This window comes from Etheostoma cragini, chromosome 10 (genome assembly GCF_013103735.1).
Source record: "Etheostoma cragini isolate CJK2018 chromosome 10, CSU_Ecrag_1.0, whole genome shotgun sequence".
NCBI lineage: Eukaryota > Metazoa > Chordata > Actinopteri > Perciformes > Percidae > Etheostoma > Etheostoma cragini.
Genome location: NC_048416.1, coordinates 20,029,978 through 20,054,688, shown reverse-complemented (window position 1 = coordinate 20,054,688; position 24,711 = coordinate 20,029,978). Strand labels below are relative to the sequence as shown.

Sequence of the window (24,711 nt, the reverse complement as noted above, 5' to 3'; positions counted from 1 at the left end):
AGTTTGTAGCATTGCAAATATGGAAAAGGATTATTTTTTAATGAAACCCTATTAAGAAAGTTTCCCAGTGCACAGCTATGATCCTAAACAGCAGAACTAATGCCCTTATTAATATAACAAACTGCATTGTCAGCTGTAATGCAGAAGTCATTATTCTCCTTGATTCCTAACTGCAGGCTATGTTTAACAGCTTCAAAAGCAAGATGACTGATAGTACATTGATTGTGCACGCAAGTATAACAACTAAGAAACTAAGAATACCAAACAGCTGGGTCAACACATCAACAACAAATGAGCATTATAAGATTTATAAAGGTAGTATGTACTGCACGGCTACTGGATTGGATTTTACGTGTTTTGCTGTTACTGGGTCCATTCCTCCACATCAAAGGTTTGAGCAAACAGTTTACCTCAATTTCTGAAAAGCTGACAAGGTTTCAAGATAGAATTCCCTTTCAAGTTGCAGCCATTAATAAAATGCAACATGGGTTGAGTCTTATAATGTGAATTCTAAGGACAAGAGTATTTTTATGCGTGTGTGTATGACCACCAGATTTGAGTAATTTTATGTGTCAGGGGTTGTGAATTTCCACGGCCACCAAATAAATAAGATTCCCACCTTAAAGGCTCATGTGAAAAGTTGTTTGGTATCAAAGCAAAAGCTCCTGTCTAATGTTGGATTTGAGGATCTGAGATCTGAGGTTCACAGTGATATTGATATTTGACCGCTCCAACAATCTGATACAACGTTTCGACTCATATTATATCAACGGCATTTTCTGTTAGATAATTCTGTTTAAATCATGTAAGGCTACAGCCAGCAGCTGGTTAGCTGTGCTGGTACAATTTCTCTGATTGGGAACGTTGACTTCCCTGAGTTTTATTGTCACTGCAAGGTTGGGAATCTCGTACCTCATATGTTGATCTTGGACAGCTGACCCATGGTTGGCCTGCAACATATTGACAGATTGAAGGAGCTGCTCGGTCTGTCCGTCTTCCTGGTACAGATATTCATCAATAGGCTCCTTCTTCATTTGCTTCACTGAGACTTGGTGTTGACCTTGAGCCCTCCCGTGCCCTTTGGACCCTCCACGGACCATAGACCGCCCGTTGTTAGGTCTCTGATTTCCATAGCCAACATTGACATCAGAGCCTGTGTCCTCATCCTCAATTACCACCAGATCAGTTGGCATCTCCTTAAACTGATAGACCAGTCGCTGCCCCTCCACTTTGGCCAGGATGCCTCTCTGATAGTAGTACCTACAAGAGAAATTAGATAAGGAGTAGTTCATCACATTATAGACATTATAACCCTTCAAATTTAATGTCCTCCTAAAATCACTGTGTTGTTATGAACGTATCTGTGGAGTCATGTCTTCTGGGTGTAGAGCTAAATGGGAGCTAATGTGCATGATGACGAAGCTTTGAAAAGTGGTGCCCATTTTGATGTTCCCCTTACCTGAGAGCTCTTCCCATGGTCTCATAGTTCATGTCAGGCTTGTTCTTGTGTTTGCCCCACAGCTTGGAAACAGCCTTGGAGTCCACCAGCTTAAAGATGCCTTTCTCTCGTTGTGTCCACTTGATGTATTTGGGACAGGTGTTCTTATCCTGCAGTAAAGCCAGAAGGAATTCCCACAGGTAGATTGTGCTGCCTGCAAATATGGAGGGGGGGGGGGGGGGGGGACTAAATTAAATCATGTTGTTAACATTCAAGCCCATCGGACATTCATGGTCTCTAATAACCATTGTCGTGTCAGTTGCATGTGTGCCTTGGAAGTTAATTAATTATACCAAGCCTGGGAGTAGATGACTCTAATTTGTGAGATTCTATGGCCAGAAGTGGTTAAAAACAGCAATGCTCCCAGTAGTCACTTGAATCCCAGACAGCATGACAGGGTGATGTTTATGTGTGCAGCTTAACCTGTTGTCTCCAGCCCCTTCCCCTTTGTGTCACACTGTATGGTGCAATGAGGGTTCACATCAAGCAGCACTAGTCTGCTTCTATTGGTAGAACATCAATGTGCCCTCCAGCCTGCAATCACTTCTGTTTCCCAGCACCCTGAGATCCCCTCATCCATTAACTTGACCAGATTCAGCCCCGCCGGACTGCAGGGGTTGAGGACTGCTGTTTTCACACTCCACGGGAGGAAACAGAGCGCACACAAGAGGAGGGGAGACCTTGATTTTTATTGGCTCATTACAGCGAAGCGGACAAATTAGTGAGGCTTACCTTTGCCCTCTTTGCTCTTTTTCCTGAGTGGCAGGTTAGGGGTGGTGATGGGGGAGCAGGGACGCACCGCCCGCGGCTTCCGCACTACAATTCAAATTGAGGGGTTGTGCGTTATAAACTGAGAAGTCACAGTGAAAACATCCAATTACCGACAAGACTGAAATTTTAGCACAAGAGGTAACTGAGGAAAAAGACAACTCAGCTTTACCTTTGGTTTTTTTCTGAGGTTTTAATGGACACCTTTGGGGTATCTCATCCATGGATGAAGTGTCCTCATCTAGGGACATGTCAAGGGCATCATTATCCATCTGATCAGGCCTCAAAGGGGTGTATGTCAGGTCTGACTCCAGCAGAGTGCCGTAGGTGTGAACTACACAAAAACATAATCCAGACAAACCATGAATGAATAGTCCATAACAAATGTCTCTCATGCTCAAAATAGGATTGATGTTAGCTCAAAGTTGAAATGTAGAATATGCAATATAACTTACTCATACGCTTCTCGTCCAAAATGTTGTTTGGAGACTCCATGTTAAGAAGAGCTGCTGCGGCCTCATTTGTCTCCATGCTGTCATCTGGGCCAGAGACTGTTGTTTCTGTCCACCAGACAACAACAAATTCATCAATGTGAAATCCTTGTGGGAAACTACTTTGTATATTGTGGTATTTGAGTACTTGTATGTCTGGCTCTTTGTCTGAGACAGCTGAGTGGCTAGCATTAAATGAGTTTAAAGGTTAACATTATGATCAATTTCACATGTGCCAAGGGACGTTTACACAAACAAGAGATTGTCGTTGCTAGGTGAATACAGAATTAAGCGAAAACACAAAAATGCAGGTAAAGTCTAAGAAATTGTGTAAATAGATGATTTATTTTACAGGCCAGTGATTACCAAATAATTTCTTAATATTTATCATTAGTTTTCCTAGAAAGAACAATGTTATTTTTGACTCATTTTAAAGAAAAGAAGAATGTGCTTCAAATAATTCTCTCTAATAATTTATCATTATAATCACCACATTTTGCATGTTCAGTTGCCTGACCCACTGTACTGTGCACTGACTAAAGACTCTCTGTGTTTTGCATGTGATTCATTGTAATTAATTTATTGTAAGTGTACCAATTAAACACTGTTTTTTTTTTCCTAATAATTAGTATCAAATCACAGTTCTTTTGTAAGAAACATCTTGGAAATTATGGACCTGTAAAGTATAGCACTGCATAGATAGTAAGATTACCATTTGTTTCATTAACAATTAAAAAAGGGAAAGGATTTAGCTGTGAATCTGAGCAAAGACCATATGTGTAGATTGTGATTTTCCTGCTTCACATGGTCTTCCACAACTGTGATCTGGACTTAAACACTTGTCTACTGTGTGTGTGCATTACTGAGCACAGTTCTCTTTAAATAACAGTGAAGTAAAATATCTTTACCTGAGAGGTCGACCCCTCCCACCAAGATGGAAGGTTCCTCCACGACATGGAGAGTGGTGTCCACCATGATGCCGTTGGTCACCTCGTCAGACTCCAGGCCGGAATAGACCTGCAGCAGATCGGCTGCAGGCACATGCTCAACAATCACCGCTGGGAATACTGACGGGTCGTCCAGCTGAACAGAGAGAGGGCACACACACACACAGACAGAGAGAAAGGTATGAGATGTTGCAACACATGAGCTATCACAGGGAGGAAGGGGAATGATGTATGTGCAAAGACTGTGTGTGTGTGTGTGTATATATATATATATATATATATATATATATATATATATATATGCAATAAAAACACCATTAATTCCTCCACTACACGTCATAAATGCAATATGAAAAACCCCAGATGACATCCGTTTACTGTTGTAACCAGTTTTGATCTCTTATTTTTATTGCCTTGTAAAATATTGTAGATTCTTTCTCAATTTCAGCAAATTTAGAGGCACATAGCATGGAGGAGAGCTCATTTCTGTGGTCTTGCAGCAGTCCACAAGGACCTGCTGAAGAAGACAGGAACCAGCTGTTTGATTTGGCCTTCTTCTCCTGAGAAGTTAAGCTTATGCTCCAAAATTATATTAGCCCAATTGAATGTTAATGGATCGATCGTGAGTTGCAGGCGAGCACACCCTTCATCATGTCCTAAACGTGCTTTGGGAATTCTAACACTGCCGTCTCATTTCAGGCATGGCTCAGGCAGATGAAGGAAGGAGCCGAGGGACAGAGGGAATTACTGGAGCTTGGGCCAAACCGTTGAAACAACTGCAAAGCCCAACATACTTGAGAGCTCCTCAAACACAGACTGGGTCAAAAGTGCTCACTGGGTGCTTGGTTCGTGTCAATGGGGAAAGACATGGGGACTAATTCAGTCCTTTGAATAAATCAGACATGTGGTCCTCTAAAACTCTTGTTTCTTTCTGGTTCCAGTAGCCTGAAGCAACATTTGTCCATTTGTTTATTTCAAAGTGTATGAAAAACATACAACATCAGAGGCAGATCTGATTCAGAAAGCATAAAACAAAACTGACACTATGTACGCCAAGTACTTTGACGCAAAATAACCAGCAGATGGCAGCAGACTACACTTTAACAATACAGTGAAATCATTTCTTTTACCATGTCCATGCAAACTGATTTAGCTTTTAGTGTATTGTGTCCAAGCCACAATGAAACACTGAAACACATCAAATGTTGATAACAGAACTGTTTAAGCCCACCAGGCATAAGAGAAGAGCCTCCATTGAATATATTTTCTTAAGTTAAAAGTATAAGAAAATAGCTGTGTGTTCGAACAAAAGATAATTGTTTGCATAACCGGACAAACACCTTCTTGATACCATGCTGCCTGTAATCAGGGTGTAACTTACAATGCTGCCCTACAAATAACAAGATACATCAACTGGAACTTGAGAATTTGCCCTGTTGACTGGGGTGACTAAGATGTATTACAAATAATGGAAATGTTTTTCCAGTGCCTTCCCGTATCTTTACATATACATGTGTGTGCTTCTTCCTCTTTGTGGTAAGTGTACCTTATCAATTAAGAACACTTTTTTACAGTCATGAACTAATTAAAGGGGGAACCGGATAGAGAAAAGGTGCAGTAGGAGGAACATGTATAAAGGCTTATCTGTCTCTTTGCACAAGTGCCCATTGTTGGTTCGGACCTCTGGGGCATACCAGGTGTCTGGGCTTTGAGCCGTGGGGGTGGGAAGAGGAGGCAATGGAGTCAATGCATACACTCCCATTTCGGCTACACTTTAACCATGAAACAGATTGGCTCATTATTTGGACACAGTATTAAAAGGTTGAGCCTCCCGGGCAGGACCAGTAGTAACTACACAACAATTCTTTAATAGTAATTTGTGACACTATACATAATGTAGGTGTCTGCGAATAGAGCAGATAAACAACAACCAGCTCAAGGGGCTAATAAAACCCTAAGTTTTGCTTTGACTACAGTCAATGTCTCACTGACATACACTGAATGTTTCCCATTAATCTGAGTCTTTGGTAGACATATTATCAGATAGCTAGACAGTGAGGCTACCACATCTCCTCTCCTGGGCCTAAATTATGTTTGCTGTCCTTGAGTGAGAGTCAAGTGTGTGTGTGTGTGTGTGTGTGTGTGTGTGTGTGGTGTTGGTCTGCTGAGCTCCTGAAAAAGCAGCACCTCCCACTCCCCTCCCGTCAGACGAGTCTGAGTCCCTCACAGTTTGCTGACAGAGCATCAGACATCTGAGGCTGCTGTCTCTGCTGTTGTTTTGATGTTAACTGGGTTCTGTTTTTGCTGGGAACACCTTCAAACTAGCCTTGTATTTTGCATGTTGCATGTTGCAATGTGAAAGATAATCACTGTGGAAAAAAGAGCTAGTTGTTCAAAGGTTTAAAATAGCAATAAGGTGGGGCTTTCAGAACTGGCGCCCAACATCTAACTCAGTCTGACAAATAATATTGAACATCATAAAGGTTTTTAACGGCTTCTTCCTCTTTGCTGACTTGAATACTGTTTGTAGTAGGGAAACAGGAGCGATAAGAATCGGACAGTTTTGCATTTCTGAGTTCCCCATTCTGCCTTTGAAAGAAACAGCATCTGTGCAAGCTGTTCCCTCCACACCCCACTCTCTTCTGCCTAACCTGCCCAGCCACAATGAATCCAACTGCCTGTACACTTTCAATATCCTTATTTTAATGATATTTAACAATGCAGCAGCCCATAGCTTTAGAGATACAATCATGATGTGTACCTAAAAGCCAAATACCTATGTTTCTGTAGCTTGACAATGTAGAAAGCTGTACCTTTATTTCCAATTTCAAATAAAGAGAACACGTTGTTTATGGCTACTTGTTTTCACTCAGTTCCAACGTCTGTATTGTGGCCAAAATACATTTTTACAAAATGGCCACTGCAGTAGTATGTTGTGCGATGTTCCCATTTACTTTTCTTTTTTTTTAGGGGTGGGGTGGGAGGGGGGGGGGGGGGGGGGGGGGGGGGGGGGGGGGGGGGGGGGGGGGGGGGGGGGGGTATTTCCAGGACTTGGTAAATAGGGGCATGATGCTTACATAACAGGCTAAGTGGGTGTACCAAGGAACAAAACTGTAGCACTGGAACAATGCAAGACCTTTTAACAGAATCATCCCATCCTTCCAAGGAGCCTTGTAACTGGTTTGTCAGGTTAGGCCTGAACTGATTCTATTCAGGGATCCAGTGACAACTTGTCATTCTACATACACACATACAGATACCATTATACATAAACACACATACCACCACACTTACAATCAAGCCTGCTCCACAGGCTTCAGACAAGGTGGTGGGGATGAGATAACTGCAAACCTGATCGGGCAATGAAAAGACACATAGGCACAGGTTCACATAGTATGCACACATATTAACCTTGGTGCCAAAAACACATTATTGGCCAAGCCCCACCCTTTCCCTCCCACGCTCCCTAACCTCACTACAGGTTTTTCAGTCTTTCCATTTCTGTTCTCCCAGCAGCCCACACTTCTCTTCCCAGACCTCCTCTCTGCTCCATCCTCCCCTTTGCCTGCCTCTTTCTCCAACATGTCGTCACAGTTAAAAATCACAGGCTCTGAGCAACAGCTAATCCTACCCCACTGACCATGCTGTTTGCACAAGTATAGTTTGCCCTGCTGTGAAAAATCTAACATTTATATACAAGATCCGTATGAAGGAGGTGGCTTGTCAAACACTGGTCCAAAAGTCTTTTGACTGAATAAAGCATATAGTCTGGAAACACAATCATTCATAAAAGCAACAAAAGTTTGTAATGTTGTCTCTCAAGCATGATACGTACCTGATTGATTTCGTCCATCCCGTTGCTGGCAAATTCGAAAACCAGTTCACTGGGCTGTATTGCAGTCGTCATGTTCCTTTCTAAGGGCAGGGAGCAGCCTAAAAATTACCAGGCTATGACTACTCCTGGCTCCTGAGACTCACTGCACCTCACAGAATGGCTTCCCTGTCGTCGTCCTGTTTTCTAATCTGGGCTGTTAGTACACCGAGAGAGAGACCACAAGCCCAGTTTCAGAGGAGTGCTGTGGCCCAGGTGGGAGCAGCCTCTTCCCTCTCTGACACGGAGGCTGGGTCCCCTTGCGCCTGGAGCATCTACACCTGCCAGATAGAGAGAAAGAGATAGGGGCTAAGGTCAGGTGGCATATTAGATCAGTTTAATTTCACTGAGAGACAAGAGAGGCAGGGAGGAGCAGGGACAGTGGTGCAATAGTGCTAGTGTGAGAGGATAAAAGTATTTTTTAGGCATAAAAATGTACCATTCAACTTACAGACTTGCACAGCTTCAGGCTGGACATGCGTATCTATGGGCTTGTGTCCAGTTCTGAAAGCTCTCAACTGATAAATCAGATCACTGTCTAATTCCTGCCTGAATTACCTTTAATGAACTCACACAGAGAGTCAAGACAAAGCAAAAGAGAGTTGTTGGTGCCTGTCCAAAAATAGATTTTAACAGGTTTCAGGCTTCATGACAATGGAACTGTTCCTGCAAGCATTAGAAAGCCATTTTTTAATCTGAAATTGAGTTACTTTATCTCATCTTAATCCAAATACCAGAGATAATTATGATAAAATATTTTAAAGGTTGTCCTCATTCGTTCAGTTTTATCAGGCTCTGATGCTTTAAAGTTGAAGCTATTATGGATAATACAAAAGTGCTCTTTATAAATAAACATATGGTTTATAAAACATCATAAAAAAATGAAAAATGATCGTCACAATATGCCAAAGCACATGCTGAATCTTTAAATAGCTTGTTTTGTCCGACCAACAATCCAGTCATGTAATTCTATCCCAATTTACCTCAATTTAACATATACTTGAACGAAAACCTGAACCATTAAACGTTATTTATTTTTTATTGAAAAATAACTTAACTTTAACTTTCCAATTCATTTTCTTTGATTAATTTTCTTAACTTTAACAACACATCAGGAGGAGGTCAGTGCAGTACTCATTGTCATCACTAACGCCTCTCATTTTATAGTTGTGTCCGTCCCTGAAGTGAAGACATCAATCAGCTCACCACCCTAGATCATAAGACTCTGGGGGCTGATATTCACATGAGAGGGTCTGAACGAACCCTCCCTCGAGACACACACACACACACACACACACACACACACACACACACTCTCTCTCACTCACACACACACACACACACACACACACACACACACACACACACGATCACTTGTCTAATGAAGCTCTGGTAGCTCCTCTGTGCTGACCCTCAGGGAGTTACTCTGATCACAGGCATCGGGGGAGGGAAACCGGTGGTCATGTTGCTGTGTGTGTTTGTGTGTGTGTGTGTGTGTGTTTGTGTACGACTCAATACCCAAAGGCTGGTTTAGGGCTGAAGGACGGGAGGGGCTGAAGAATAAATGGACCACTGCAGGGCCACAAACCCCCCACACCATCCTCTTTCTCAGAGACCAAAGAGCTGGCAGCAGTAGAGAAGTAAAAGATGGCAGTGTAGTATACACACACACACACACACACACACACACACACACACACAAAATTCCGGCTTTTCCCACTGCTGTAGGGTGGAGTTCACTTGCTTTGAAATGCCTGTATGACAAAGTTGCATACCAGGCCCAATTGTATTTTGAAGTTTTACAGGGAGGGGGTAACAGGAGAGGAGGTATTAGAGGAGCACTAAACTTTTGAGCAGCTTGAGGGGCCCAGGGGCCACAACACATTTTACAATTTAGTTTATCTTCCTGCTAAGCATCCAGACAGAAACGTAGCATGTGTTTGTGGTCTGGAAAGCATAGCATTGGGAGAAATAGACATAGGGAAACTAAATATTTTTGAAGGCTAATGTTTCATTCCAGTCAGTCCCTTCTGCTGTCTCTGCTGTCTCTGCTGGGCAGTGTCCATGCCCACCTCTGCCAAAGCTGGACACTGCTGCCATCTGTCTAGAGCTCTTCAGTGCCTTCTTCTTGGCATGTTTGCCCTGGGAGAGTGCGACAAGCCATTACCGGACTCAAGCAGGACGAAGGGAATGTATTGGACGAGGGAAAGATTTATAAATCAGGTTAAAAATAGTATATGCTGGTGGACATGTGTCTGCCTGCTAAGTGACTCTCCATTTATAATTTTACATGGACCACAAACACATTTACAGCTGATCCCCTCATCTGCCCTCTGTGAAGACCAAGACACCATGTGGGATGAGGTAGAAGTGCAGCGGTCTGTATCATATGGGATCACTCTGAAATTGCCCTGCCCAGCCTCGCTGCCTTCCTCCCACATCTGACAAGCTAAAACGCAAGGCATGCTCTGTAACAGAGAATCTTGGTTCCTACAGTTTGTGTCAGTGTTATGGACATTTAAGGATCTGTTAGTGTGAAAATTGAATGTTATGAAGCTGCGGGATGGACTGGGGTTAAGAGAACAAATCATCAGCGTCAAGTCATTAAGGGGTTATCAAATGACGGGAAATAGACTGTAATAAACATAAACAGTAAATCTTCTATTCTCCTTTCCCCTGTTTTGTATTTTTGTGACTTTATGTGTCTGTTGTATTCATTATATATTATAACAGTGTTATATGTGTGTCAGTTTTTGCATAATTGTATTTTCTATATTCCTCCCGTCAGTGCTTCATTGAACTGAATGGCCCAGTTGGCATCATGCTAACAACAGACAAGGATACAAGAGAGCCAGCCATTAGTCAGATGCAGCCTGCACATTATCCCTGACCACATGACAACAGCTGCCTTGTCCCAGCACAGGAGCAGAGTTGTAAGTGAACTACGTCATGAAGAGGAGAAGAGGAGTGTGAAGCAAAGTGAGGGATTTTACTGGGATGATAGTCAATGCATAATAGTCCACAGAGCAAATAGACTGCCTGTGACTCACTATGGGTGGGCCCTTCTTTTGATCAAATTGAGTATTTTAGTGTTGTTAATGAGCTGGGCATTCTGGTGACCCTGTGATCTACGGCATTACATATATAACACTGGTGTTATACAAACACATGCTCCATGTCATCCCCCTCCCCCCCCCCCTCTCTTCTTGTAACTTATTGGCTTCTGATGTAAAAAAATAAATAAATTTACAACTATCTTAGCAACCAATTAATTGTTTTCTGAACAGCATTAATTGAATTTTGGCCGCTTGGGAGCATCCGAAGAAGCAATTAACACACCATTTATGTATTATCACCGTTATGAAGTTATTACGTTGAAGATGTTAGCCCACATCCAGCAAACACGGACGAACATAAGCATTCATTTGAAATCTCTGTTTTGGTCTCCACCAAACCCTTAGGGGAATTATCTGTGTCTTTAGCTGCTAAATGCTCCACTACGTTCACCAGCTAGTCGCGTACTGTGTCTGTCATATGTTTGGTGCTGGGCAGGAAACAAGCAGTTGATTTTTAAAGATTTTTTTTTATGCCAACTCCATGGGTTCTGCAAAGTTGCAATGAAGTTATTGAGTTTGGTACAGCAACTGTTTGTTTTTATTATTATTTAATACAATTATTATTTTTTCAATTTAACAAGCCCTAAAGCCCTATAGATAACCACTAATATGGTTAGATGATAGTAAGGCTCCATCATGGCCCCTCTCTGTGACCATGGTGATGTGAATCTTGTTATCAGGCGATTACAACTGTCTGTTATATATGGCAGCCTGGTGTGCAGCAGACTAAGGAGTATGAAGCAAACACTGGCCTACTCCGCCCCTACAGCATGGTGACTGCCAGTCGCAATAACAACCAATTAGAGTCGGGATTCATGAACAAATGAAGCATTCCCAGAAGGTCCTACTTCCCCTGCTTTAGTCTCTTCAGCTGAGCTCATTGTTGACCATGAAAGGAGGTAATTTAAGCCAATTGAATGACTATGCAATGACTCACCCTGCATGTGGTGAGCGCAAACATTGTGAGATGCGAGAAAAGGACCAGGGCAAACTTTAGTTATCAGCCATTTTCAGCTCAGGTTACACAAATCCAGATTTGTTTAGGTGACTGTACAGCAGTGTAGTGGGGTGAATATGATAAGGCAGTCACAGGATTAAAGATGTCAAAGAGAGGGTGGTATTCCTGGTATCTGGCATATTTTTCCCACACAGGTATACTGTATGTCCTCTCTGTGCTCACTCACACCTGCAAAGATTTCAAAACTGACAGAGGCTGTGATTTTGCCCTTCATCATGAAGTGCTGGGAGACACATTTCAGCACTGACAGAAAACCGTAAATGAGTCCTGCAAAGGTTTAGTTTTCCCCACTCAGCTGTTCAGGAAAACACCGGTGTGCAAGATGGCAGAAAATGCGTGGGCTTACCACTACCATGTTATTGAATAGTTGTCAGCACGGACATGCTGTTTTTGCAGGATCCTCTGGGTTCCTGTACAGGAAATGACTCTGTGATATGAGGCCCGAGCTCATTCCTGGAGCCCTGTGATAGCCCATGTGGGCATCAGAGGATCTTCTGGTCATCATTTCTGGGCAGCAGTTCCCTTTTGGGCATGTTTTGGTACAGATGCCATTAAACTATGCACCAGTGTGTCAACTGCTCAAACACAACTCTTGTGAAGTAAACACATGGCTCAGTCCAGTGAAAAACAATGTATGTATAATCTGCCCCACATTCCAAGGTAACAAAAAAAGTCTTGATCAAATTATAGCAGTTGAAGGTCATTTTGTCTGAAACGTGTTATTTAAAGAGTTGCATCAATGGCAAACAACCACTGCTACAGCACTGTCAGCACCATAAATACAGTATACAGTATTTATTGTGCATTCTGCATTTTACTTACCACCCAGTGTTGCACAATACAGCTTGTCTCACCATGTTTCAAACTCCACTATATTGAGTTGAATAAAGGAGTGCTTTCACTGCAATCCTGAGGCCACACCATGCGTGTGGCGATAAAATGGCAGAGACGGGCACAGAGGCAGGCACAGACACTGGTTAATAGCATGCAGCTGCAAGACACAAGGCATCAGAAACACAAATGAGAGGGCAATGCGTCCAAGCCAGCAGCACGCGTTGTATCTGTCTTAAATTAGGAGGCATTTGATTCTGCTGTGCCAGGGCCAAAAAGAAGACTCAAAGAAAAGTGTCACCTCGAGCCCAGGCATTCAGAGGGAGAATGGAATTTAATCTCATCTCATGCAAACCTTGTACTTTTCCACACAGGCTCTAGGCTCTAGGTCTAGGAAAAAGAGAAGGATCCATGCCTTTCTGTGACAACAGTTGTTTGTGCCAACTAATATACTGTTGGTATTTTTTGGAAGATAAGACATTAGCCTTGGTTGGATAACATGGTCTAAGGACAGGGATGAAGGGTTAAGTAATGTCCTCAGTGGCAAAAGTTCACAAACGTTTCCAAGACCAGATTCCACTTATTTTTTGGTCACTTTTCATTCAAAAATTAGAAAAAGACATGTTTCCTGCTGAGACGTTACAGCCTGCGTCATTTACTCTTCTATCATGCCCCTATCTTAACACAGTGTACTGGACTTTCTTGTTTTAGGGCATATAAGAGAAATAATGACAGTCAGAAATAGACCTGAAATATTTTAAACAGGGTAGAAAAAAACACCCACAAACTGACCTGTGAATCTTGCTCTCATAGGAACAGCATCACTAAGCAGTGGGTTTCTGCTGCTTCCTGTCTGTTAGACCACACTCAGATGAACATGTCTTACTCTGTGTAAGAGCGGAAAGTTCTCAACTCCCCCTCCTTCCTTCTCATACAACATGCTATTGCTTTCACAGATATGAGGCCTATGACACAGGTAGCGTATACTACGTAAAAAAGATATCGTCAATTTCTAGAACTATCTCCATGGGTGACGTAAAAGATGAAAATGATGAACTATTAGATTGTTTTTAGATAATGTCAACATTGGTACCTTAATACAGACACATATTTTGCATGCAATACTCTCCAGCATTTAAAGCACAGATATTTGATTCTGCCCCATGAATACAATATAGAGCAACAGGATACAACCTGCAAATGAGACACCCTTAGATATTGTCTCACTTTCTGATTTTTTTTACCCTACCCCCCACAGGTTGTTTAATGACAGTGATGATGAATAAAAAGTATCACAATAGGGCTCTCAAAGCCACAGCTGCTATTTGTAGCATCTCTTTTCCACAATGCTGACACAAGGCGTGCAAACACAGGCAGCATTACTAAGCCCCCACCCATTCACACACACGCACACACACACGCACACACACACACACACACACACACACACACATACACATGCACACCTTCCCTCTCATGGGTCGGTTTTACTGAAATTCTCAGAACAAACTACAAAGTTCCTGTCACACAGTCTTTCTTTATAGGTCAGAATGCGAGTATACAATGTAACAGCAGACAAACTGCATTGTGTGCAACTATAGCACCCCGCAAACCTTTTATGAGCCACTGAGAATAACCGCCTTAAAGCACATACAAGCCATTCATTAACCATGTATTAAAATGCCATTGGCTGAATTAACTTCTGCTCCTAGTTAATATAAACATACACTAAGCCTGGAAATGTAAATATACAAATCCCTCAAAACTGCACGTCATTAATTTCCATGTTGATATATTACTGATGTCTTACCAGACAAATCCAAAACTAGCTTTTACCACAAAGAAGCACATAACAGATGCAGCCCATTTGTCAGAAACAACCCCCAACGGCCTATTTCTATTATGTGGCAACAGGCCATATGTCAATGATAGAAAGAACCATTTATGTTGTGAAAACAGGAAAGGAAATTGCAGCAAAGTTTTAGAAATGGCATCTGCACCCTCAAACATCACAGTTTGATGCATTATGTGCTGCTTTAATGTCCACAAGGCTGTACAATTTAATTAAGTGCATCTGGACATTGTTAGTAAGATGTGGAGCAGGAAAAGTGCGATCAATGATGGGGAAAACGCCATTTTAGCCTGATCTTTCAGCTAATATAATCTAACATTTTAACTGGTGAAAGCTATAGTCACTGCAGGCTAAAACATTCTACATTCAAGTTTTGGTTTCAATATAACACTTTGCTGATAACATTTTCTTTTTGTTTATTAAAAAAGAACAAGGAGATAGAAAACAATAAATTTAATCATTAGACCGTGGCCGTTGCCAATCAGGACTGGATCCAGACTGGTGGAACCAAACCTTTTCCACTGCTGGGTTTAACTGAGCACTGAACTTTATACACTAGCTTCCAGTTGCCAATTGAAACATTTTAAAGTGCTGCTACTAATTTATAAATCACTGAAAGGAATGGGCCCATTTCTGATATCAACAGCAAAGGCATGACAGGTCACAGGCTAAGTAGTGGGAATTCTGGCCAAGACCGTGAGATGATATGCTGAAATTATATTTACAGAATAGGGCCCTTAGATCCAACTTGTCCAGTCCAGAGTCCTAACTAAACATGGGGAAGCAGAATTTGGGTGTTACGGCCTATGCAACTGGAACAAACTACCAGAAGATCTTAGATGAGCACCAAATGTTTAAATCCAGGTCAAAAACATTATTTTTTTGTGTGTGCCAATGAATGAGATTTTGAGTTTTTACTTTTTTTATTTCTATTTTATGTACTTTGTATTTTTATATGACTTTTCTCTTAATGGCATACTTTTCTATTTAATTACTGTTTGTATTTATCGTATCATAATATTTTATATAGGGCTGTTCCTTCTTGCTTTTATCCATGCTTAGCACCATGAATTGAAAATGTGTATGAAATGTGCTATAGAAATATAAACTTGGTTTGCTAATGTTCCCATTGATTTAGCCTTGCCAGTTTAGCCATGGTCATAGTATTGGCGTAATCACTTAATGACACCACATTCTCTTTTATATTACAAAACTGTGGTTGAGCAGCAACAATTTCTTGACACTGTTCAGGTGTCTTCTTTTAGAAGATTAAGTTCTGAAGATCCTAAATTATATGTGAAAACAATATGAACCTGCCAGGTAGAAGCAGCTAGTATTGCTCCCTACAGCCGCTCTTGTCTCAGCTCAATCATGTAATTTTAAAATCCGGATGATTCAAATAAAAAACACTAAAAGTAAGGAAAAGGATTAAAAGCATTCAAGTCTGTGCGTGTGTGTGTTGGTTGCCTCACACTGCCCTGCTGATTCCTTTCTTGCACACATTTTTGAAATGCTTCATACTGGCTCTGCTGTAGTTTTTGCTGCGGTGTGGGAGCAATTTGATACATGACTAGACTGGAAAAGCTATATTCTCTCCTTTTTATACACTAAGAAAGCCCCCCAGAGGCATTACACATGTACGGGAGGCTAGTGCATGGGCTAAACTTTCTGGATTACAAAAAAGGTCTAATTTAAAACAATTTTATGCATCTCTCCTAAATTATAATACCCAGAGTTAAAAGGTACGGTTGGTAATATTTCCATTATACACTTTTTAATGTTTAAAAAAAAAATAGTTTTCACACCCAGACAGCTATTAATAACTTATTGGCCCAGAAAAAGGAGTGAAAAAGATCTGTTTGCTGACAGGAAGCGTATGTTCATCTTACTAGCTGCCAGTAGAAAGGCCATAACCCGTAAATGGCTGAAGCAACTGGCTTCTTTGATCGATGACTGGATAGACATAGTTTATGACATATACAAAATGGAGAGATTGGCATTTTATCTCAAACTTTGGCAAAACGATTTTGCCAGCTTATGGTTTAAGTGGATTGTATATGTTGCTCCCAGAAGACTAGACTTTGTGCATTTAATTCAAGTACACACATTCCTCCCAGTTCTATGATGTATATAGTTCTGCTTGTGGTCCAGACAGATCTTTCACTGAAGATTATGCAACAAGTTATAAAAAGACACTCAAGTGTTTTGTTTGTTTGTTTTCTTGCTTTCTTTTTTATATGTGAAATCCATTGGAAATGCGACAGGTAATACTTAAAACCTGGAGGTTGGGCAAATGTATTTTGATCGTACCAATGTGGATTCTATTGCTTGTCTCCATGTGTCTTTGTGACTACATCCATGACTTGTGTATTTGCTGTCTTGCTTTTGAGAGGGTAGGGGTGTGGGAAAGGATGCAAGGTGTATTTAATGGTTAATGTTTTTTTCTGTAATGCTCTGGATAATAATAAATAAAAAATATATAAATAAATAAATGTAAAAAAGGGCTGCAGATACTGAGAGGTCAAAATGGAGTGGCCGCTGAATGAGTTGCAAGGGAAAGTGAAGTCATGGTGGCCGTCTTTCTGTTGGACAGGTATGTAACGTTTTTCTTTTGTTTATGTAGGGGAGGGGGGGATAATGTCTAGCCAACATTAGCAATTCATGTTGTGTAGTCATTATAGCCCAATGCTAGCGTTAGCTTCACTGTCAATCTGGGCTCCTACTAAGCTACATTAGCTAACATATGTTTACATATTCCTATCTAACAAAACGCTAATTTGTGTAATGCTATATGGTCGCCAGAGTCTGAACATGTGTAATTTACATATTGGCTTTTATAAATTTGCTGCTACTTGGTAATAAATATTTGCACCAGAGAAATGGTAACGGTACTGTTGTTTATCGTGGATATCTTTCACATGCCCATCCCTGATGTGTTTACATTCATACAAATTATAACACGTAACAGCAAAGGTATACTGGCATCAAAAATACCAGCAGCATACCCTCAACCAAGCTTCAATAAAAATATGACATTCCTGTTTCTTTCTTAATCTATAAAGCACATTGCCAATTTTGACCCTAATAGCCTGTTTACATCAGATTATGTAACTTGCCACAACAGCTAATTGTCTTGAACGGAGAAATTCCAGCTGGAACTCATATGCTGTACTGATACTAGGTGTGTTTTCAGATGGAGCACTGAAAATGTCAGGGCTCCCAGTCTGAGACTAGGCTGGGACCAGGGGGCCGGGCTGTTGCAGAGGAGGCTGCATACCAAACAGGTCTGGACACAAACAGGCAGATGTGTCCACCCATAGTCAGGCATGCAGCAAAAGGGCTATAGGAGGAAATCGGATCAAACAGAGAGAATACAAATCTAATTTTTCCTCTGTCTTGTCATGCACTTTGGGGTCAATCTAGTCTCAAAGGTTTAGTCTGGGGCTGACGCTTATTTGCTCTTGCCAACAGTTAAATAAAAAAATCAACACCACTTGGAATGTATGTAGCTAGAGCCAGCTGTCGGTTCACTTGGCTTAGGATAAAGATTGGAAACAGGGGTCAACATCTAGCCCGGCTCTTTTTGAAGGTAACAAAATCTGCAGCAGATAGTCAACCCCAAACTACCATGAAACTGCTTGTCAATTTTTTGTCTCGGTTTCTATAAGACCTAAAAATCAAGACATAATATGTTATCTAGTGAGCTTTCAAAGGTGATGATGAATTTTTTTTCTCATTGGACAGCCAAGCTAGCTGTTTCCCAACTGTGCTTTGCTTTGAGAGCAGTGGCAATCTTTTCATCTTACCCTCTGCTAGAAAGCAATAGGGTAAGTGGAATTATTCCTTAAATTCCTCTATCAATTCTGTCAGCTCACAGTATGTCACACTACAGTATATTCATATTATGTATAATGTGTCCTTAAAGGTTAAAATACTATGGAAGATGTTAATTGCAGCTTTAGCAAAGCCGTTTTTAAGATTGCCGCAGATCAAGCTTCAGTTTAGCAGCTAATAACGACTAAATCAGCTCTTCTCATCTGATCCCCTGTAAAGCCTTGCAGGGACTACTCACACTGAGACAGCTTAGCCCCTTCAAGAGAGCTTATCTGATTTCACACAATTGGATAGTAGGTCTGTGTGGTATAAGGTATCACCGGCCAATGTTTCTAATCTCGAAGCCAATAAACGTCAGCCCCATTCCTGGATCTCAAGACAGAAGTGCTGAGTCATGATCATGATCAGGTGCATACTTCAAATAGAGACACAAACTGTACCATGTGACAGCCTAAACTACAACTCATCAGGTCATGACGAATGGTTGGATTACATGCTTTAGGTATTACCTAATCACTTGCACCTCAGTCAGTTCATCTTGACAATGACATGTTTTCTGTAATTATGTCTGAACTATTCTACACTACTTGTGAAAGGATTACTGTACTAATCCCAACTCATTTCATTTAGATCATTTATTTTGGCTACTTCAAACAAATCAAAGGTTTAATTCACCTCTTTGGAGAAGTATCTGAGCATGTGTAGGGAGCATAAGGACAGGTCTGGTCAATATTTGAGGAGGCTTTATGAAATACATTAATTTATCATGGTCAGGCAATGGGGTGGAAGGTGCAGCCTGGTTGCAGGAGATGAGGACAATAAACTGCCTGGTGTACTCAATTTGGTTATATAAGAAAATATTTACTGTACATGGTGCTATTGTTTAACTATGTTATGGATCTGTAATAATTATATGTGGGAAGTGGAAGAAGATAAGAGTTTAATAAAAATGGATTACATTTTCAGGAGGATACATACATTAATTAATAACATATGTACAAGATAGCCTTTGCTTTAATACTGATTTTAATAAAGAGGCCTGACAATCAGTCTCCGAGGGGCTGGGGTAGTGTTGTTCTGACGAGAATCACAATGCAAAAACGCAAAGGTAAACAAGGAGTGGCTGTTGCTTAGAAACAAGCAGAAGGAGAGGGCTTGTAAAGTAAGCTCTGTAGTAAAGGAAGGAGAGAGAAGGTGGGCCTCACTCAGCTCAGCAAAGGCCCGGTGTGTTTGCAAGGACGCATGTTGAAGACATAGCCAGACGAGCACAAACCGACAACTGAATGGATTTTCAAATGGCTTCTGCCTGTGTAGTAAACTGCTCCCATGAATCAAGTAAATACTTTGTAAAAAGTGTTAAGCCTTTTTGTACAAGCAAATATTTCAGGATATACTGAGAAACTGGAAGATGTTGTTTATCAACCACTGCAAAGTTATGAGGTTGTCCCAGAAACATGATGTCAGAGACTTGTAATAATAGTGATGTGATGTGAATCTGCTGCACTAATGACCAGCACTCCTGAGAGCCATGAAAGAATAGTTTAACTTTCGGGAAATACGCTTTCATGCCGCAAATTAGACAAGACCGATTGATATCACTCTCATGTTTGTACGGTAGATATGAAGCTCAAGCCAGGAGACAGTTAGCTTACCTTAGTATAAAGACTGGAGGACCAGTGAGAAAGGAACAAAATCTTCCTACCAGCACCTCTAAATCTCAATAATTCACTCGTTATGTGTGGTTTGTGTAATCAGTACCTGGTCAATAAATAGTACGCCACATAACCCCTGTAAAGCCAAAACGTTTTGTTTTAACACCGTTAAACGTATGTATGAATTAACCAAACAAGGGATTACATGTTATTTAGCTAACTTTGACAGTATTAGTGTGTGGATTTTGTTACCTTTTGATAAAGCTAGGCTAGTTGTTTGTGCTTACCTAAGCTAACCAGCTGTTCCCTTTGGCATTACATTTAACAGACAGTGGTAGCCATCTTCCCGTCCGGTGCTCAGCAAGGTAGCGAATAAGCATATTTCTAAAGATGTAAAACAATTACATAAGTGAAATGTTTGTGTTGATCTAAATAGGGCAGCATTAATGAGTAGCACTCTTATCCATTAAGCTAAAGTGTAAAATGTTTCAGTTTTAATGGTGACTTCCTTGATGGGCAAATTTATGAAGAAATTAAAATGTCGCTGTAGCGTTACTATCCCCAAAATCTGTAACTTCTGCATGCAGCTGTGTGTGTGTGTACTGATGTGTTTTCTGGCATTTTTCTGTCAAACCTGTGGTTCAGCCCCTTTTTTCACACATCGTATCCACCCCTCCGGCCGCATTGCATGACAAATTTTCACAAAAAGAGCACCTTCGTTCTTTTTAACTTGGCTATTTGACGCTCAATTCAGGCTAAATTAAATGACAGAGCCTCTTCCACAGTCCTTTCATTTCTGCTCATTGAGCCTTTCATGGACAAGCAGGAGAAGGTGCTGAAAGGGGAACAAGGTGAAAATCAAAGCATCAAGAAAAAGGAGGAAAGGTTCTAAGACAAACATAAATAAATTAAGAAATAAATTAACTTTATGGCCTCCATAACTGACACCTTTTCCACTCAGATGGGAGTTCAACAGATCATTTAAGTGCTGGAGTCATTATGGGCATGGACAGTTTTCCATATAACCGCCTGCTTCTGAGGCTTCCAGACAGACACCACTGCAGCTGGGTGTCTGGGACCAAAGCCTCCGAAAACCATGTGGGAAATCAATTTCCCTCTGTGCCTGGTCAGAATGCCTCTTTGTACCAAGTGATACAGCATTAAAGCCAACATGATGTTTAAATTAGCATGAGGGAGTGTGAGGAAGTTGGCATCAGACCAACTAAAAACTTAATTCACTGAGGTTGTCAGTTTTATGTTCAAATGCATCGCACTGCGATTTGTTTAGCCATGTTACCAAGATTGGAAATAAAAAATATTGCAATTTGAATGTGTTGTCAGGCCCCCGCATTATATACTACAGTGCTAGCAATTTATAGCAGTCAGCTGGCTGCATCATATTTCCGTATTTTCAAATTACCATACAGTAACAACAAGTAACTGTGCTTCAAACAATGACAAGCCAACAGACAGCTGTAATGGAATTTTTTAGGAGGTTTGGCATGCTGCTTTTATCTGGCACAAAATACACCTGCACCTAAAACCTGCCACCACCCAATACAAGCACTATGACCGATACATGCAATATCACCATTTCCATGGTGAAGCAGTTCCCTAGAGAAAATTGTTGAGTATATGAATACACTTTAAAGTTAGTTATATGAACTGCATGCTACTAAAATGGCAATTCATTTCCAAAAATACAAATTAAACAGTATCAGCCTCTGTAGCTGACCGTCTAGTTCATGATTAATGATTTGGGTCTTCATTTTTCACTGTTTCTCATGGTCGCTTGGATTACCTGAGCTATACAATATCCACTAACAAAACTTTTTATTATGATATGTATGGGAAGCACTTGACATCCACTTTAAAAAATCAAAGTAAATCCAGCACAATCAATGGTGGAAGAATGTAATACCGATACCGCTAATAAAATAATGAATTTGATTTAAGTTCCTGAATGATTTTTTGATACCAATTTTATAAAAACCCATTTAAAAAAAATGTATTACAACATTACACATTATGGTACAATTGGTTTTGTTTTTCAGCTCCTTTACACCTGTGTGACGCACATTGTAATAAGGCTTTTCAAAATACAACAACATACACGTGTAAGCCCCGCATGTGCATTTCTACAGCATGCCTCTACGACGTGTAAGGTTAGACAGCCCAACATAAGCATTATTAGATCTTGGTACAAGCATGCTGCATGCTTTCTGGCTCACTGACGCTTATGAGATTTACTCCTTATGTATTAAAATTTGGTACTGAATGACAAGGTATTTTTTGATACTCAATACTATGGATACCCTACTAGGTACTAGTAGCGTTTGGTGTTTGTCGCCCCCAACGTCTCCGCCCAGGCAGCATGGCAATAGTTATGTTTAGGGTTAAGGTTAGGGTTAGCTGGAAGACAATGGAGGTAAAAAAAAAAAAAACACCACTGACCACCCTACTTATTAGGCAGCAGAATAATGTCATTGTTTGTTTTGTATGTAAACTAGTGGCTGTAAAGGAGTACAAAGTACAACATTCCCTCTGTAATATAAAAGTATCTAAAATTGTACTAAAGTACAGTAGTTCAGGTAATGTACTTAGTTACTTTCCACCACTGAGCATGATATACTGTGCTGAGGCTAGACTCCACAGTAAGTGGGCCTGTTTGCACCCATGTTAAGAGGAGAATCTTGCTTTTACTGCATATAATATGTGCCATGACTGGCATTCATAACCAAGGATTGTTTTCAAAAGGTGTGACCTGATATTTCACACACACACACACACACACACACACACACACACACACAAACACACTTGTCACTTTACCGTACATCAACCACTAAAGCATGAACAACATTTTAAAGACCTTAGACACCCATTGGATATGTTGGATCAAAAAGGTGTTTGTAATCACTGAGAAGTCCTGCATTACATCACATCCTTTTCCGTTCTCGTGAAAAAAAGTCAGATAAGAAAGACTCTAGGGAAAAAAAAAAATCCATGCTTGTCTGATACAAATCAAGATTTTCAGGGCTCAAATTAAATCTGTGTGGGCAGAGATATTTGTACCAGCTCTGTGTTCAGATGTGGTGATAACAGCTTCATCATGTACCTCAGAACAACAGGCTGCCAGTCCCAGCATGCTCCAAGTATGAGACAGTTGCAACACGGAGACAGTTGCTCAATCGATTTCACTTTATTTATCAAGGGAGGGTTTCCTGAGCTTACTTGCAACACACAAGTGGCTTTGACCGGCTGAGTGTAGCTGTAGTATGTGCCTTGCTCAGTGGCACCTTGACAGTACTCGTAAGGGAAGAGGAGATCGTTACACATTAACTTTCCCCACCCAGTTTTTTCCAGCTGGTCACAGGAGTTCAAACTTCCCGTCACAAGCCCACTTCTTCAACCTTTAAGCCTCCCATCCACTACAGAAAAAGAGAGTGCTATGGAAATGAAAATGGCACAGAAGAAATGGAGAAACTGACATGGAAACATCTTGCAAATCCATCCTTGGGCAATATAAAAACAGCCTAACAAACCATCAAAACAGGATAGGAGCTCTGACTGCTTTCTCATACTAACATTTTCCAGGCATGTTCATTAAAAGATAATGACTGTGGGTAAACAGGACATGGGAATCTACTAGTTTCACTATAAGTCCACCTTGCCTCTGCATCCCCCTCAATAAATGGGAGACAATAATCGTCTTCTTATGGTTTTAAACATTTGATCAGTTTTTACTTTTTCCCTTTGGTTTCCATATCAAGACCAAAAGCTTGTTTATGCCACTGACATTTAAACAGTATAATATATAATCTGTGCAAAGGCATTATATTTGCATTATACCTGCCAACAGATATGATATGCATATAAAGAAAGAACTACTTTTGATAACTTTGATCCTTTGGATAAAGAACAGTTTGTACCTGGCAACATGACACTAAAGCTGGTTCTCTGGTTATTCAATTCCAGGCATAAAAATACAACTTGTACCTGACCATACAAAGTTGGCTCTGTGTTTATTCTATTCGAAGTATGTGCCTGTAACATGAAACTGAAATTTTCCATTTTTACATATCCCGGCATGCTGGGACTGTAGTAATAAACTCCACCCCACCTTCTCCTTTCGTCATGCCCTTCTCTTGCAACGCCTCCGTCATCTTGCCCAAGTCTAATGATCTAATTACAGGCTAAGACTTGTTGACTTTGAATTGAAAGACGAGCCTACCTGACACCACTGTCCAGCCCCTTCTCTCTGTCTGTTCATCAGCCTTTATGTCCTCTGTATAAGGCACACACAAAGCCTTAATAAACAGCACCTACTGCATCCTCCGAGGCACGAGGGCCTCATTTACAATTCAAATCAGGGTGCTCACAGAGTATAATGAAAATGTTAGGTCAAATGCAAACTCAGATCTGCTCAACACAACAGAGCTATTTACTCACTGGGTCATGATGCTACAGCAGGTGTTTAATACAAATAAGAGTGCAAGGCCAATGGATCCAATAATAACAGCTCAATAACTGAGCATACAGTGTACAGACATTTATTTGGTATCTCTGAAGTGATCTGTTCTTAGTTGCCTGTCTTGGGCCCCAACTGTGAATTACGTCAGACATTACATCAACATAATCAATTCTGAATGCCGAACTGATGAAACAATCACAAGCTTTGGTCTTTCGTGTCTAACTACATAAAAAAGTTTGACCAAAATTGGATAAAAATCTGCACTGGTTCATGGCTTTTCTAGGATAAGGACAGTGCTTTGTGCAGTATAGTGGGGAAGCATTTTAACACAGATTCAATAAAAAAGTGGCTGTAAAAAT

General features: G+C 40.8%; 1 protein-coding gene across 4 annotated transcripts in view; it reads right to left on the bottom strand.

Moving 5' to 3' along the window:
- The window catches only part of elf1 (E74-like ETS transcription factor 1), a 40,050-nt gene that overhangs the window by 3,076 nt on the left and 12,263 nt on the right, over window positions 1-24,711 (bottom strand). For 3 of the 4 annotated variants that reach the window (XM_034884028.1, XM_034884027.1, XM_034884029.1), the window contains exons 2-9: window positions 7,540-7,856; window positions 6,999-7,055; window positions 3,666-3,840; window positions 2,722-2,826; window positions 2,439-2,600; window positions 2,231-2,314; window positions 1,460-1,652; window positions 913-1,260 (exon numbers count right to left, since the gene is read on the bottom strand). In XM_034884028.1, the coding sequence (XP_034739919.1) occupies window positions 913-1,260; window positions 1,460-1,652; window positions 2,231-2,314; window positions 2,439-2,600; window positions 2,722-2,826; window positions 3,666-3,840; window positions 6,999-7,055; window positions 7,540-7,611 (1,196 nt within the window). In that variant the 5' untranslated portion in view covers window positions 7,612-7,856. The remainder of the gene's footprint in view (window positions 1-912; window positions 1,261-1,459; window positions 1,653-2,230; window positions 2,315-2,438; window positions 2,601-2,721; window positions 2,827-3,665; window positions 3,841-6,998; window positions 7,056-7,539; window positions 7,857-24,711) is intronic. The other variant, XM_034884030.1, reaches the window with a different exon arrangement.